Raw genomic sequence first — 18,166 nt, 5'->3', positions numbered from 1 at the left:
TCAAGCACCATGTAGTCCATGGCAGTTGCTAATTTTGAGATCCAGGGACTACTACTATATATTGAACTTCAGAGGGTAGCACACCAACAGCAACACAGGAACTCACCAGGGTCAAGGTGGAGGAGACGTGTGGCTTGGAGGGAGCCCATTCCCAGAGTCAAACCATCGCCCTGGGCACTGACAAGTGCAGATTATAACAGTGTATCGCCTTAACCACCAAAGTATTGCAGACCTCCTCACGCTTATTCAACCGGACATTGAGAGTGCCATCAACATACGAACAGCCATACCAATGCTGCTGAAGCTGGCATCAGTCCTGCACTTCTGTGCCACAGGCACATTTCAGCACACAGTCAGCATGCTGCATGGCAGGTCACAACCAACATTTTCAAAAGTGCTGGATGCACTACTGAAATATGCGCATCAGCACACCTATCTGCCCAGAACCTCTGCAGAAGTGCATGCCACAAATACCATATTTCACGCCACTGTCCACTTCCCCAATGTAATAGAAGCTTTGGACTGCAAACATGTGGCTTTGGTGACACCCTAGCTATCGGAGCATGTGTTTCGAAACAGGAAAGAGTACTATTCTCTGAATGTTCAATGTACATGCAACGCAGACCGCATTGTGACCCACTGATGAACCAGGTTCAAGTCATGATGCCATGTTACTATGGAGCAGCACTCTTCCTGCGTATATGGAGACCCAGAGAGGATAGCAAACTTGGATCCCAGGCATGTATCCACAAAGGTGAATGTGCAAGTGAAGGGAGCGGGGGGCATGCAAAGATCCGCCATGCACTGACATGTAGCACAAAGATTTCTGGGGAATGATCACACATCCCGGAAAGCATAGGACACCATGACTGAAAAACACAAAAACAATCAATCACAGGTTCCACTTCCTTAGCCGCCGGAAATGGGAACAGCGGAAACATCTACAGTAATAAAGAAATCAGCTTCCACTAATGTCTCAGCCACGATCCTGGTAGGCGATTTAAACCTCCACTTTTTGTCTGATGGAAAGCTTCAGGTCAATGTTACCTGTAATAGATTGCAAGCCTTTACCACAGCATATTCTTTAATTATGACAAATGGAGCGCTTCCAGGAGTTTGTCCAGCAAAAACCATGTGGTCCAGAGGGATTCCAGCATCCATAATGGATTACATATTTTTCGACTATGCTACCTTCATGAATGCAACATGACCAGAGATTGTTAAACTCAAAGCGATCACGATACGGTAACTCTTACGTGGCAATGGGTCTCACCAGAGAAAAATGACTCACTACAACATTATTCTGCCCATTTAATTGTCAACTCAAGTAAAAATCGTTTTCACTGGACTGCAGATAATTGTGGACATCTTCACAATACTATTGTGACCTTACAGAATTCTTCAGTTGAACCAGCCCAGTCGTTGGCTGACCCTTATGTCACTGCTCTACAACTTTTCGTATTGCATTCAACTAAGACAGCAAAGCAGGCAGGGTGTGATTGGCATCTCGGCCTTTTGGCCCGTGGCCGGGCCGAAATCGTGCCTGGGGAGTGGGGACCGGTTCCTGGCAATGCCTGGGCTGGTTTGGATAGCAGAATACAACTGCCAGACTTACTTTACGTCCATAACACCTCAACCCTGGTCAGATCACTACCTGATAACTTTCACTCTAGAGGCTACACCTCCCCCACTCCCCGACCATAGCCTAGCTCCTGCCATTCTCACAAGAAATCAAAGAATCATCACAGCAGAGAAACTCATCCCATTGATCCTTCCCACCTTGAACTCACTACCTGACCACACAGATCCTCTCATTTTGGTAGAAGAGTACAATAAAATAATGACATCTTTAGACAATATAGCACCACTAAAACTTAGAAAGAGCAAACATAAAAAGCATGTGAACTCCTTTGGAGACAAGATCCCTCTGTCACCAACAAAAACAACCTTAGTAAACTAGCCGCTCTGTAAAAAAGGAATTATCCTCGCCAAACAAACTTCCTTCAACCTGCGTATTACTCAAGCCAATTCAAGCACTAAAGAATTATTCACTATCCTCAAAGAGATGGAAACTCCTATCCAAACACCTTACACCTGCCTGAAGGATATAACATGGTGCACCAGCATTCAGAATGCCCTAGCCAACAACGTAGCAACTCTCCAACCCAAGATCGACAACAAAAAAGAAACTCTCCACCTTGCCCTCAAAAGCAACAAACCATCTCAGCCACCCCCCCCCCTCCCCCCGGCACCATACCAACCTCCCAACTACTCCCTTCCAGCTTCCACTTCAATAAGGTAACCATTATAGAGGTCGAAAAAGTCATCCTCACCCTCAAACCGCCAAGGTGACCCCTGCCCAACACAAATTATAAAGGATGCTGCGCGTGATCTCTCCCCATTCATCACTAAACTCATCAACGCCTCCTTTTCTACCAGCACCATACTGAATAACTTTAAGCAGTCCGGGGTTCTCCCATTACTTAACAAACAAACCCTTGACCTTTCCATACCTACCAACTACCGCCCATCACCACAGTCCCCTTCCTACTCAAAATACTTGACAAGATAGCTTACATTCAGATCCAACAATATCTGGAATGCAACCACCTTCTAGGAGTACGCCAGTCAGGCTTCAGACACCAACATGGGACAGAAACTACACTGATTGACCTCAAGGCACAAATTGATGCGCTGAGAGACAGTGGAAAAGCTGCACTACTGCTTCTACTCGATCTCTCAGCGGCATTTGACATAGTGGACCACAAAATCCTGTGCAACCACCTGGAATCTGCCGCCCACTTCTCACAAGAAGCGATAGGCTGGATCCAATCCTTCCTGGACAACAGGACTATGCGCATCTTCTCTCCCACAGCAGCCACAAACCCCATACCTATTACCTGCGGTGTGCCACAGGGTTCCTGTGTGTCTCCTACTTTGTACAACATCTTCACAAAGCCCCTTTTTGACGATCTAGACGGCCTGGGGATCACCTACCCTAACTATGCGGATGAACCCCAGATCCTCATCCCGTTGACGGGAGACAACAAGGATTTGGCCTTTGTGAATAGAGTGTACCTCATCATCCAGGCATGGATGGTTTCTCACGGTCTATGCCTGAATGATGACAAAACGGAACTCCTCATCCTTGGTACCCCCTACTAACATCAACAAATTGGGCCACAAATACTGTAACTTCAGAATAGATAATAACATTGCAGTAGCCAAGGAAGTCAAAACCCTTGGTTTCTACCTAGATTTCTACCTAGACTCCACGCTCACCTTAAAAAAACAAGTCAACTCCCTGGCCTCATCCACCGCTTATACTTGTAAGCTAATCAGAGCAGCCAAACCCTTTCTCTCTTCCAAGATCTGTATCACCCTAGGTAGAACCCTTGTTTTGTCCGAACTGGAAAATTGCAAAGCCCTTTACTTAGGGTGTAATAAATGTATTACCAACAAGATCCAGATTTTACAAAACAATGCTCTAAGAGCAGCGCTCAATATTCCCAACAAATCCCATATCTCTCACATCAGAAGAGCCAATAACTGGCTCTCCATGAAAGACAGAATCCTTCTTAAAACAGCTTCTCTAACCCACAAATGTCTCCACAATGCCGCCCACAATATCTCATAGCCAGATTCACGAAATAATCTTCCAACAGCCCCACTAGATCAGCCAATGCTAACCTCCTAATGGTGCCCAGATTTAAACGCACCAAGACAGGTGGAAGTAGTTTCCCGGTAAAAGCTGCCCAACATTGGAACTCCCTCCCACCTCCCCTAAGGGAGGATCTACCCTACACTCATACGCTGGATCAAGGAAAATTACCTCTGACCTCTTCCATCACACAGATTGTAACTCCGGACCCACCTGCACATACTGAGTTTAGATTGTTTACTGTATATATCATGTACTCTCATACCTTGTATACTATGTATATCATACAAATTGCATGGAATTTACATGCTGTATCGCGGTATTATTCTTGTAAATCCGTATATTATCGCTTAACCCAGGAACCATGGTTTTTTAACTGTTTAACACTAACCTTGTAAGCCTAAAGTATTCTTATCCTCGCTCCCCGATAACCTTAGGTCTAGCGCGCGCTACAAATAAATAAACCAAATATTCAAGTAGCCCCAAGCTAAAAAAATAAATTAAATGTTTAAAAAATCATCAAGGAGGGTCATTCCTCCTCTTCTCCTGCATCCCCAAGTCCCCTGTTTGAGGGTGGTGTGGTGCCAGAGGCTGATCCAACATGTACAGTTGCAATGAAGGCTGCAATGGCAGCGGAGGAAGAACCAAAGCTGGAGACTGCAGACCAGGTCATGTAGGAGCCAGAATCGATGGAAAAGCGCTTGCCACAGGCGTGTTAACAAAAGAGACTGGCAGAACCACCCGAGGTGCTAGCTGAGGTGGCATCCTCTCATGGATGATATCCTAAAAACCCATAATGACCAGAGGACTGCACGGTAAACTGGAATTTAGCTGGAAACCAGTCTAGTGATGATGGATGAGAAGGCCATTTCTGCCTAGGCCAAGATCTCCTTCATAAAAGAGTTGATGCAGAGAGTCCACTACCTTTACTGTAGGTCGCCTGCTTTGGACTCTTGCAAGCAGGGTCTTGTAATCTGCCGGCTGGGAGGGCGCAATGCTGGGTCAGGCAATACCATAAACGTTAGAAACAGGTAGAATAGCAGCGGCTCATCAGCAGCACACAGGTGAGCATGAAGGTGCATGCCGGGCTGCACCGTTTATGTGTCAGGGATGCTCAAACAGTCTTTGGAAGGGCCGTGGGATGTCAATCTCAGTATGCTATCTAAGACACACACCCCTAACAAGTCCAAACGGGGGGGGGGGGGTTCGGGGGGGACATGCAAATGTAGAACAGCTGACAAATGGCAGAAGCCTTCCCCTCTGTTCCAAACTGCTGCTGAATGCCGGAGTTCGCTTAATTAAATTAAATTCCACTGCATGGTCATGTGATCCAAATATAGAACAGGGCCAGCAGTTATTTTCCTTTGCTCCATCAGACATACTATTCAAATAAAGATCGCCAGCTGTTGTCTGCAGCTATGCAGGTATGAATCAGAAAACAATGACTGGGGTTTCAATTTAGCCAACCAAAGCCCAATAGATGTGCCATAATCTAGACAGAGAAGACGGGAAAGCCGATCAATTCTATGAAGGGTTGTGGGTGGCACACTTCCTCTCCAGAATGCAAATAGGGGGTTGGGGGGATAAAGCTCTTCTTCAGGTAACCGCTTCAGAGTTGACCAACATAAAACAAAACCAATCCTACCCAATGGATTTGCATTGAACTCAAACACAAGCTCGTGAAGGACCTCCTGCTCCATCTGTTGCAATCATCCCATCCCCCAGTTCAGCGATGCAATAATTACAGATGGGATATGGCACTCAATGCCACACCCGATGGCGTTCCAATAATTGGATGATTTCACAGGCACGTTGAAACATACATGCTTCCATATGGTCCGCTTTATTTCAGTTTTCCTTCGACAATGCTGGCAACAATGTCTCCAAACTTAGCCAGTTGAGGTTTAACGTGCAGTTATGTGTAAAGAAGTCATGAATCTCAATATCAAAAAGATTGTTCACAACTCAATCATTTTTTTCACATGAAGCCTCTGTATATACATTAATAGATGTCCATTGTCCGGAGCAAACACACAACTGCGTCACATAAGACTGCCTGCCCTGCGTCTATTTCCTTGCATTCTCCTTTGCTTGAAGTTCTTTTGCAGTGCATCTGGCATTCAAAGCGGCAATCATTTCTTTAGAAGACAACAGTGCTCCTTTCATCACCAGTCTTTCGCCATCCTCTGGAAGAAAAATAAAAACCTTTTAGGAATTAAGGTACAGTTTAGTTACAAACAGCAGAGTCGCATAACTTAACAAGAACTGACGAAGCCAAACGTTTTGACTTTTGTGTAGGTAAGGATACTCTTGCCAGCCACTAACATAATGGCAGTATCTGGCTAAAAGACTGCAACAGCTGCAAAATGGTGCGAGTACCTGGGCATATGATAGCATGTCTGGGAAATGACCAATTCCTATAAACAAGTCAAAGCAGGAAGCTCTGGCAATGATGGTTTATGACAGGACTTGTGCAAGAACAGATGCCTGGACACACATACTGCATATAAATCAAGGGGTAAAAGGCACTCTTGCAAAGGCATTTTTATTACACCATAAGCACATTTACAACTGCAATGAAGTCATTAACTATCAGAAGACGGCTTAGAAATAAACACTGGCAAGCCCGATACAGCTCAAGGTTTGATGAAACTGCTTGATAGAGCTAGCTAAAAAGATCCCAGGAGGATGATTTGGGCTGGGACATGTCTTGACATGTAGGGGAAGCAAGCCACCAGGACAGAGCGGGTCTGGGCGACAGACGATTTGCCTCCCCAGAAGGTTGGTGAGAAGGGATCCCCATTGGTTTACTCACCCTAGAGAGGTAATATAAGTTATCCCCAAAGGTGGCCCAACACCCATAAGGACTCCCTCACCCAGTGACCATCGACATGCCTTAAAATGGTCCACGGACTGGAGTGACAAACGTAACAGTCATCTGAAGAGTGTTCACAAACCCCATTGAGATACACCGTTTGCTTACCTGAAGAGAAATCGGCATAGAAGTGATCGCACAACACGCACTCCAGCACTCACATCATAGCAAGAGACTACGGAATGCTGCAGAGTCACTGCCAGAGCAGAAAGTAATTGCAAGATGGCACTGCACACTGTGGATGCATGTGAAACCTTGCATCACCACATTACCATGCTCAGCAAGTAAAGAACCAATCCCAGACTAGGGGTGTCATGGTATTGGTTTTATTGCGGTATGATAACCTTCTTGCCAAATGACGGTATATCATGGTTATCTCGGTATAGCAGGTGGAGTTAACTAATCTTAAATATTTTCTTAAAGGTCATAAATTGTCAGCATTTTGAAACTTGTCTCTGAACATTTTTAGCTGATCCTCCAGGAATCTAAGGCGGCTGCAGATTTGGTTTTTCAAGGCGCTCACTCATTGATCGCCTTGAATGAAAGAGTGATCAGTGGAAGTGTTAAAGTGCACATTTTGAGCAATGAGCTTGCTGCTCAGTCACAGGTCATCGCTTTGAAAATCGGCCTCGATTTGCATTATTTGGGAACCACATGGCATGGGCATCATGACCCCTCGCTGCGATCAGTCAACAACGTTTGTTTTGATAGCGATTTATCCAATTAAAAGGAGAAAAGTCACTCATGTGAGGTCTTAAAGCCCATGTCATTGTGTTTCTTTTGTCAAAATGTCATAGCCAGCACACTCACCGAAAGGTTGCACATTGATCAAATCACTATAGCTTGTTTACCATCTGCCTGGTGTATTATAAAGGCCTGATGTTGGAGTCACCACTGACCATGTAATCCCCAGGACAGCGTTCAGTGGGCACTGTTGATTTCTTTCTTGATTCTTGCAATACATGTTCATTTACCTTCTTAAAGATAGTGGCACAACAACCTTTTGAAAATGTAAAAGTTAAAATACATATCGGCACAAATATTGGCTAGACCACCACATCACCACAGCACCATCATTACCATTTTCCCCAGGTCTGAGCGCATTAGGACCCTTGTCATGTGAGTTGAGACAGAGGAATGCTTTCATGGGTGGTGTCACAAATCGAGGATAGACCTGAGAAATATCTGACCCCCATTGCTCTGGAAACTTCAAATTGAATGTATTTATTTATTTTTATTTGTAGAGCACACTACAGTCCATGGGCCTCAAGGCGCTATGAGACAACTTAAGGCGGCTTGATTCAAGGTTACACGGAATGCGGCCTCAGCAGAGAAAGCTTGGTACAGAGAGTTTTGTTGCAGTTACATGTTTAGAAAAACAGCAAAAAGGCATACATGAGTGTGTACAGCATGACAACAGATGTCAAACATGCAGATGTCAGACATGTAATGTCAAACAAAGATCCTGGTTTTGATGGCTTTCCTGAAGGATGCATGGGAGTCAATCATCCTAATGCAGGGGGGGGGGGGTTTCCAGTGGGTGGCTGCCATGTTAGGGAAGCTGGAGCAGGGACCAGTGATTCTATTGGGATAGGCAGCTCTGGTGGATCTGGAGGAGGTGTTGAAGGAGATTCTTTGAGCTAGATAGGGTGGGGCAAGGCCGTGAAGACATTTGTGCATCAATGCTAGTGTCTTGAAGGTCATTCTTTCCTTCACAGGGAGCCAAGGGACTTTTGTCCTAACCTCAGAGATGTGATCACATCTAGAGATGCCAGTTGCAGCCCTCAGGGCATTCATCTGTACTAATTGTAGTTTGGTGAGATTCTTTTGGGAGGTGCCAGCGAAGAGGGCATTACAGTAGTCAAGCCTTGATCCTATAATCGTCCTAGCAATGGTGAGGCAGTTAGGTTGGGAGAGAAAGGGTCTGGCTGCGGTGAGAAGTTTAGAGTGGTAGGCTGACGTGGAGGCTACAGCGTTGACTTGTCTATTCATGGATAGATCAGGTTCAATGTAGGCGCCCAGTGTTTTTATGGTTTTGGTCACAGCGATAGGGATATCAACTTTAAAGGAGCGATAGTGTTCATCCAGTTTACTCAATGTGGACGGGGACCCAATTAACAGAAGTTTGGTCTTCTCAGTGTTGAAGCATAACCAATTTTCTCTCATCCACAATTGAATCGTAGAGTAGATGGAGTAAAGGGTGTTGAGGTCAGCTAGGTAGTCCCCTGACAGGGGATGAGCACCTGAGTGTCATCAGCATAGTTAGTATATGCGATGCCCAGTGCGTCAAGGATCTTAAACAGAGGGCGTGTAAAGAGGTTATAGAGTGTGGGAGCTATGTAGGAACCCTGTAGGACCCCACACTTGATGAGACTAGGGTTGGTACAAGAGGTTTCCGAGAAAACCTTCATCACTCTTTCCTGTAGAAAGGAAGTTATCCATGCACGGGCCCTCGGGGATAAGTTGGCTGCGCTAGTGAGGTGGTAGCATAGGGTGTTATGGTCCACCAGATCAAAGGCAGTGGAGAGGTCTAGGAGCAGGAGGAGTGCAGGTTTGCCTGCGTCTCCCAAGTCATCCATTTGGTATTTTAGATCAAGCAAGGCTGATTCCATACCATGCCTGGGCCGGAAACCGGACTGCCGAAGACCAAAGAGGTGGTTGTCCTCAATTAATTTTTGGACTTGCATGTCGGCTGCTTTGTCCAAAATATTTAGCAAAAACGGCACAGTGGTGATTGGCCTGTAATTACCTGGGATTGATGGGTCGAGTATGTGTTTTTTTGTTTTTTTTTGGAGCGGTCTCATCCAGGCTTCTTTTAGTCCAGATGGAACATGTCCAGTCTGGAAGGAGGAATTAATGAAGGCGGTGATCTGTAGAATCTGTCCTGCCTGCTTGAGTCCAGTGCCATATGCAGAAGGCAGGTGAAGGATCAAGCGAAGCAACAACTCGAGTGCCAATGTGTAAATCTACACGGAGGACAGCTAGGGGGAGGGGCAGTTTATATACTGGCACAAAGCACTGATAGGCCCAGTGTGCATACATTCTACAGATCTAACGTTTTTTGTGGACGTGCATCAGAAGGGCATCCAGTTCATTCCCCCTTTCAATTGTGGTATGTGTAGTTCCCCCATCTTTCAAATTGGAGGGAAAAGTACAAATCGGCTGATCTTTAACCAGACTACTGAACACAGAGAAAGAGCAGTCACGGCATCAAAGCTGCATTTACTAATGTGGCCTCATTTTCCTTATGCTCTTGTCTGCCAAACGCCACATCCCACAGTGCAAGATCCAGCATGCCTAGTACTTGCTTACTGCAGCCTTTCCAAATCAGATTGAAAATCTCACTTAATAGCTGCAGGCCCTAAAACAGTATAACGGTATTAACATGACGGTTATCATAGTTCAATTAAGGTGTTCACGGTATCTACAACGGTATACCGTTAAACCGTTACACCCCTATCCCAGACCTTGATTAATAATACCAAAGAAGAGGAATTGAGGATCCAAAAATGAATCACCAAAGAGAATACAAAGCCACATGAGAAATACCCTATTAAAGAGAGCCTTAGAAAATGCCACCAGCATAGGGTATGTACAATGGGCTGGGAAAGTCCACTGAGGAGGAGAAACCTGGAGTAAGCAGGCATGCTTCATGATTCTCACTTGATACAAGATGAGATTGATGAAGACAGTGGGGGTCATTCCGAGGTTGGAGGTAATGGAAAAACGATGCCGGTAAAGGATTACCGGCATCGCATACCGCACCGGGATATTCCGACCCAAGTGTAACGCTCACCTGGCTCCCATGGAGGCGCTGGTCTGGTCTGGGTTGCTGTGGCCTCTTCAAGCGTGATGCACAGAATTCGGACCACCGATTGAACAGGACCCCCAAATCTTGTTTGTCTGGCCCGTAGGAATATCCTTCTGCAGATGAGAAAGGGGATTAACTGTCTGCTGAATAGTGTGCTTGCTCCCCCCTTTCCCCCTTCGTTCTTCTCAGACTTCCTCCAAAACCCCCGGTTTAAGCTCACCTTATGGTTTGGAAGGATGAACTCTCCATCCTGCTTCTGGTGCAGGGGCGCGCGTTCGTCCAGTTACTTCACTGGTTTTCAGAATGGCGCTGGCAAATCCACTTGACTTTTCTGAGCGATACGCCGTAAGTATGAAGATGCAAAAGTTCAAGTGTGAGCCTCCTTTTATGTTTTTCCGAACCTGTGATCTGTCCTTTATTTCAGGTGCAGAACAAAGGCGATGCGTTGAGGGGTTAAATTGCCGGTGGTAAAATCAGGTGAGTTAGTGATGAGGGCGACCCCTCTAAATGTCTTTTGTCCTTTCCCCATAGGGGCCGGGGTGCGGTACCTGCCAAAGATGCGGCGCCGACCCGAGATGTGGAATGGTTCACCAAGAAAAGCGGTAAGTGATATGGCTGAAAATTCGGCTTTCCTCTTGTGTTCCCTTGCTCACCTTTTGTCTCTTCTTCTCTCCCCTAGGTGCAGCGATGTGGCAACCGGTGCTGAGAGCCGCGATGGAGCCGGGCTGCGTCTCAGGAACAGGTGAGTGAAGCGCGGCGCTGCAGCGAGCAACGCGGTGCTTTTAAAAGGAAGTCTTCCTTCAGGAATGCTGGCGTGAAGATTCCGGATGCAGGTAAGAAGGTTGAATAAGTTCTTGGTTTTCACCTTTCTCTTCTCTTCTTTCCTTACAGGTGTTCCAGGTTCGAGGCGGGCGTGGCTGGAGTCCAGGTGCAGGATCAGACACGGTGAGCGTTCAGCTGCTGGGATGCAGAACAACGCGAAGCACGTGTGGCTGTCCAGGCGTGGCTTAAATAGCCTTGGAAGATGTTCCAGGTGAGTATTCTTCCACAGCACCACCCAAGTAACAAAATAGTTCCTTCAGAAAAATAGTCCCTCCTAAGCCTCATTTGGCTTGGTTCTTCATGCAGCATGGTCTGCTTCAGGTAAGTGCACCCAAACACTTCCCCTTATGAGCCTGGCCCCTATGGCGCCAGGACTGATGTCCAACATGAGCCTGACGCCAACGGCGCCAGGACAGAGTCCAAAGAGCCCCTATAAAGGGCCGCTTGGGCTTTTACCCGGGGGCGTGATGCCTGCTCCCGGGGGTGCTGGGCCTGGCGCTCCGGGGGTAGGCATCATGACACCAAGTCACTGCTATTAGCGGCACCGAAAATAACGGTACCTCTAACTGCGGCATGGGCACGTGGCCCCCTCATACCGGCAATAGCTGCATGCCGCTAAACGGAAGAAATCACAAGTCAGGGGGACAAGCAAATACCGGCATCATGAAGGCACCAATAGTGGATACCGGCATGCCGTAAATACCGGCATCGAGAACCAACCGTAAAATGCTATGTGCAGTGTCCCCAACTGCCACAGGTGAACACTATCAGCACAGGTGGAGGCAATGGAGTCTGGGCCAGTACCAAAGGAGCACACCCACACACCACACTCCTTCCCACACCAAGATGATGCCAGTAGTAGTAGCAATACTGGAGCTGGAGGACATGCTTGCATTGCAACACCAGCAACAACAACAACAGCAGGCACCACAGAGGAGACGCAGGACGACGAGGGTGAGACAGGCCCAGCAAGCCCCACCAGTGCAGCCAACATCACTACGCAGGCAGCCCCCAATCCCTCGCATCAGAGCCAGTCTTTTCAACCCCACCCCTGAGCAGAACAACACCCTGTACCGTCTGGACCGGGACACCATCAACACCATTGTGGACATGATACACGACGACATAGTCAGACTCATTGAAATAAGCACCGCCATCCCCCTCTACTGAAGGTAGTGTCTGTGCTCCACTTCCTTGCCACAAGCACCTATCAGCACACAGTGGGGCAAATGCATGGCCTATCACTACCCTTATTTTCTCGCATTCTGAAGCAAGTGCTGGATGCCCTCCTCAAGCACACAAGGGACTACATATCCCTACCACGGACTCCCCAGGAGATTTTTGCAACAAAAGTTGGCTTCCATGCACTGGCAGGCATGCCAAATTGTATAGGTGCCCTCGACTGCACCCACGTGGAATTGGTGGTCCCGCATGCCATGGAGGTGCTGTACCGCAACCGCAAGCAATACCACTCCATCAATGTGAAGATGGTATGCGACGCCAGCAAGATCATCACACATTGTTGTGCCCGATATCCCGGATCAACTCATGACTCTATGGTCCTGCGGAACTCCACGCTACCACGCTCCATGGAGAGACATGCTGGACGACGTGCCTGGCTGCTTGGTAAATTGCATGACAGGCACATGACAGTGAAATGGGGGAGAGATGGACACACCACCATGGTGTCAATGTTTATGTGACAGCACGATGTGCACATCACTAAACACTGTGCCCCAAAGCATCCCAAACTTAACAGGACACCCAAATCCCATAGGAATGAAGTAAGGTCAACACCTATCACAACATGACTAATAGTAAACCGCCCCAAATCCCACAACACGTGCACCACTCATCAGCGGCCCTCACCCTCCGTAACACCATCCAGCAACATGCAGTGTATATGCACTATGTTGCTGTCTCCAGCGAATCACCACACAGGACAAGCATCCATGGGAGAGCACTGAACTGAACCACCCAGGGAATCCACTGTCTCTCACAGGGCCGCCACAACCACAGGAATGCTACATGTCACCATGGGAAAAATCAGCGCTGAATGCCTAATATTGCAGAGCCTACTGCCAACGCTCCCAGTCAGAAAATCATACAGGACACAACACATCACAAATTTGACACAAACACAGCTGTATACGTCTACAATGCATGAGCAACAAGACGGCAGTGCACACCGTGTATCATCTTGAAGATGCAACCCACACCATTATTCCATGGCACAGGACACATTGAGGGCCTAAAAATGGCATGCATACAACCAGGGACATGTGCATGTGGCCAATGATAATCTGCCGGCATGTGTGACTAGTACTGCGGTCCATCATCAATCGACTGACATTTACCTTTTTTTGCCTCCCATGCAGGTGACAGTCGCTATCCCCTGAAGCCGTGGCTCCTCACCCCTGTCCGAAACCCACAGAACAGGCACGAGGACGACTACAATCGATCCCACACCCGTACCCGTGTGGTCATTGAGCAGACCTTTGGCCTGTTGAAAGCACGGTATTGCTGCCTTAGGCCGGTCGGGTGGGGCACTCCTCTACAGGCATGAGAAGGTGGCCAAGATCATCATGGCATGTGTCATGCTGCACAACATGTGTAATCGACGCAACGTGCCCCCGACATTGAACTGCTACCACCTGGTGATGAAGGGGATGAAGAAGTGGCTGCACATCATTGCGGTGCCGATGCACAGGAGGGACGTGCTGTGCGTCAGTCAGTGATTGCACAATATTTCTGACACACATGGCTGCAGAGGGTGACATGATAGTTGTACAGAGGGCACTGGGTGTGGGGGTACATGTACACAATGCATTGTATATGAATAAATGACACGCGCAATGATGAATGTCCACTCAAGTGTTTCTTTTTACACAATGGGTGTATTGAAATTTACAATGAAGAAGAAAGTGCAATAACCCTCCACCACCCTCATCACCCTCACCCCCTCCACCTCCCCCCACAACTCCACCACACACCCTCACCCCACTCCGCCTCCCCCACACACCCTCACCCCCCTCCACAACTCCCCCACACACCCTCACCTCCCTCCACAACCACACCCCCCTCCCCCTCCGCCCACACATGTCCCAACAAGTGTCTAATGCCTTCATCAGGCTGGCCAGTCTACTTCTTGACACTCCCTGGACCTGTTGGCGGCATGTCCGGCCGGCGCAGGGTGAGCGACGACCTGCGAGTGGGCTGGTCTGTGTTGAGCTGGAGGACAATGGTGTGGCCGCCTGCTCCATCTGGGGTGCCGGAAGTTCTGCCTCCATAGCATCAGCGATGTGGCTGAGGACCTGCCGCAGGGCGGATACCTCCTCGCGCAGTTCGCTTGTATTGTTTGCAAAGATCTTGCCCAGGGAGTGGGGGGTGTCATCAGCAATTATCTTGCCCAGGGAGGCGGTGTTTTCACACCACTCCTGCCTTGCCTGGGCATTGTCATTCACAAATTGACGCACAAGGGCAGTCAGCTCCTCATGACGCTGCGGCCCCGCCAGTACACCTGTGGAGGTGGAGGGTGCTTGGGTGTCATGTTGGACTTCGATGGGCTCCACTATGGGACTCATGGCCCCTTGGTTATACTCCCACCCCCCCACCACTCCCAGGACTGCTCCCGGGTGGTGGCGTGGTCAGACTCTAAAGATGTGATCTGGGGGGATGGTGCTGGACTTGGTGTGCAGGGCTGTTCTGAGGAATCTTCCTCCATGGGCACCCACACCTCTTCCTGCGCCAGAAGTGCTGTGGCTGCCGCCTCTACGACTGAGCTGGACTCTGCTGAGTGTGGAGCATCAGCTGTGTCCTGTGGCAGTGTGACAGGGGTTGCGGCTTCCGTCTCGACTGCCCTTGGCGGCACGAGTGCCGTGGCATCTGGAGGTGGTTTCCTTGGTGGTGCATGGCGGGCCTTGGGTTGGGCCTTTGAGGTCGAAGGCCTGTTGGCCTCCTCCCGGGCCCTCTTCCGCAGTGTGGTTGGCTGTGGGGGCGAGTTCCGCGCCTTGCTGTCATGGTCTGAGCCTGTGAGGGTCAAAGAGAGGGACGGCATGAGTGATGGTTTGATAAGCATCATGCATACATTTGTATAATTGCTCATCTACACATTAGAGGGTAATAGGCAGTTGAGTTTGGACGATCACGTTGCTTGCTACATGGGTGGGTAATGCAGGCATCCGTCAGTGGTCACTCATGCTGGGTCAGACGTCTGGTATGTGACATGCATATTTCTTTGGGCCTGCATGCATTGTGACTCATGCCATTGACATTTTAGTGTCGTTTGTGTACGGTATGGCATTGCCTTGCTGCAGGCATCTGCATGTGTCTGTGCTTCGTACGACAACTTTGCTGGGAATGTGTGTTTATTGGGCCATGGCTTGCCTCTTTAGACAGACATATTGGTGGACTATCATCAGACTCTTTCTTAGGACACTCACCTCCATCCGCCATGTTTCCCACACCTTTTAAGGACTCAGTGCCAATCAGGCTAGCACATATGTCCTCCCACCGGGACAGCTTTATGGGGGAGATTGCTCCTCCGCCAGTTGACATGGCCTGGCTCCTGTTGGCAGAGAGTATGTTGCGGACTCGCAGCCGCAATATGTCCCACCTCTTCCTGCAGTCCTTGATAGTGCGGGGGGTGTTACCAACTGCGCTTACTTTTTGAGCCATAAGTGCCCAGATCTCCCTCTTGTGTATTACGGCCTCCCTCTTCATGCTCTGGGCAAGCACGACATCTGCCTTTTGCTCTAGGGTCTCCGCGAGCATGGTGAGCTCATCTTCATTAAAGCGCTCCTTGCGCTAGCAGGAGGCGCCCTTCTTCAAAGCCTTGGGCATTGTGGTGTTGTAGTGGTTAGGATCTCACACACAGCAGTATCCAACAGGTCCTGGCTGCCAAGGATAGCAACGGATTGTGTTATTAAAGATGACCGCCGTGCTCTTTCCCGTTCCTGTGCGATGACGCTACTTCCGGTTCCACTCATTTACGGTGACTGCTATTAGCGGTCACCGCTAATGCCGTCTTGATTCATGCCGGTAGTGCAATCTACGCTTTAGTTGATGGCGCTAAGGGCCTTTTTCGGGGCTTTAGCGGCATGCAGGTAATGTTGTTAGCAGCATGGTGCAAAGCGCATGCCCGCGAGGTAGCAATGGCCCTCTATTAGCGGTCTATTACCTACACGGTCACAGTATATACTCCATGCCGGTAAAGACAGGTACTTACCTCCAACCTTGGAATGACCCCCAGTAACTCCAAAAAGATGACTGCAGTATAGAGAAGAAGCAGGTTAAGCATGGAAGACAGAGAAAGATCGTTAGACCTCATAATACCTGGAAGCCCTGCAGCAGACAGGCTGACCAGAGTGATACAAGAGCACCTTCCAAGTCCTTGGGGGAACAAAAGAATCAGAGTTTGAGGCTTTCCACTAGCAACCCACGTGAATGAGAAACTAGAGATGTGACAGGAAGGTGACACAATATTGTCCGCCTGAAAAAGACCAAGAGTGAAGGGGGTAGAAATCCTTATTGGTGAAGTAATACTGAGAAATCAAAGGTCTCCCAGAGACCTGAAGTGAATGTGTAAAAATCCAAGGACTGGGGGAGAACTACCTGAGAATCAGAAGAAACACGACAAGCCCCACAAGTAGCGCTCTGAGACAATAAGTCAAGTTGAAGAAAAAAAAAACAGAAGCTGAAGTGAAACCTGACTTGACGAGAGACAACCAAGAAACCTAAAACTTGTGAGAGGTCTTGGGAGACATGGTGAAGGCATCACAGAAGAGTCCAGACCGAGGGAACCCTCGAAGATCCGTTCCAGGAGACCATTTCTGTTTTGTTATATTAGATTAGTCCAAGACAGGTGAGACTAGGATTTTCAAACTCTTTTGCTGCCCAACCCATTAACAATCGAGTTTTATCTTATAGTAGCAAGTCTAAGGTCTTGTTAGGAATAGGATTCAGAGATTTCCGTTGGCCATGACTTCATGGAATAGGGCATCCCAGGCAGGTGCAAGGACTTAAGAATAGGTTGGGAACTTTATGATTTGGAAATTTAAGCTACGAAGGTGTTGGGTATCTGGAGAAAGACCCACTTTTTGGTGACCCATCCCGACACGGTTTCCCTGAGAAAGAGCCATATTGTTTATAAACATTCCCCTTGATACTACAGGCATTTCATCCCAAATCCAACCCCTTCCGTAAGGAAAACATCAAGCCTTTTAACCACCTTAGCTTTGACACTGCTCGGCATTCAAACCACACCCACAAGGTGTGCGTCAATCCTCAAACCATCTCCTCCCCATCTGTACTCCAATGCCATACATTTGTTTTATAAGTGGCACTTAAGGACTTTTACCTGTGTTTGTGGTCCTTGCCAACATAAGAATTGATATCTAATGTATACCACAAGGATTTTAAATAATCCTTGTGGTATACATTGTATGAATTAATATATAGCATGAACCCTAGCATCAATTGCATAATTATAGGATTCCCATTGAACGCAATCAATACTGAAAAAGTTGGTAAGCTCTGAGCTAGGCAACTCATTTAACATACCACATACAGTACCAACTGTGAAAGTAATAGTCTCACAGGATCCCGTTTTGTGTTTTCATTTGCAACTGCACGCAGAAGGGAGACGTATTTCTGGAGCAATTCCAGTCCCCAAAGAAGAGTTGAGGTCTGGCCGAATACCTTTTAAACATGGCAACTCCCATCCAAACACGTTTTTGAAGGCAAATATTTTATAAATATGGGTAAAGTGGGATACAGTTCTGAAATGAAGCAGCACCATAATGAGAATAGCATGTTTATAATAAAATGAAACTGTAAGCCCTGCATGTTGCACTTCAAACGCATAAGCATATTTTTAAAACCAGGTGCAAAGGCAAGCTCCACATGTGGACGGAAAAAACAGACAAAACCATCAGTTCTTAACCTGGCTATGCACTTCAAAAGTGCCCTACCGGCATCTAAGCAAGAATTAAACATT

The 18,166-nt window shown here is 47.9% G+C and overlaps 1 protein-coding gene across 1 annotated transcript in view; it reads right to left on the bottom strand.

Moving 5' to 3' along the window:
• Positions 1–5,485: 5,485 nt before the first annotated feature.
• Positions 5,486–18,166, bottom strand: part of MRPL53 (mitochondrial ribosomal protein L53) — a 195,354-nt gene continuing 182,673 nt past the window's right edge. The window contains exon 3 of the mRNA XM_069621268.1: positions 5,486–5,847. Within this exon, the coding sequence (XP_069477369.1) occupies positions 5,729–5,847 (119 nt within the window). The 3' untranslated portion in view covers positions 5,486–5,728. The remainder of the gene's footprint in view (positions 5,848–18,166) is intronic.

The sequence above is a fragment of the Ambystoma mexicanum genome, chromosome 5q (assembly GCF_040938575.1).
Source record: "Ambystoma mexicanum isolate Mex_15411 chromosome 5q, UKY_AmexF1_1, whole genome shotgun sequence".
NCBI classification, from domain to species: domain Eukaryota; kingdom Metazoa; phylum Chordata; class Amphibia; order Caudata; family Ambystomatidae; genus Ambystoma; species Ambystoma mexicanum.
Note: the sequence above shows the minus strand (reverse complement) of the source record. Positions and strands in the feature narration are given on the sequence as shown.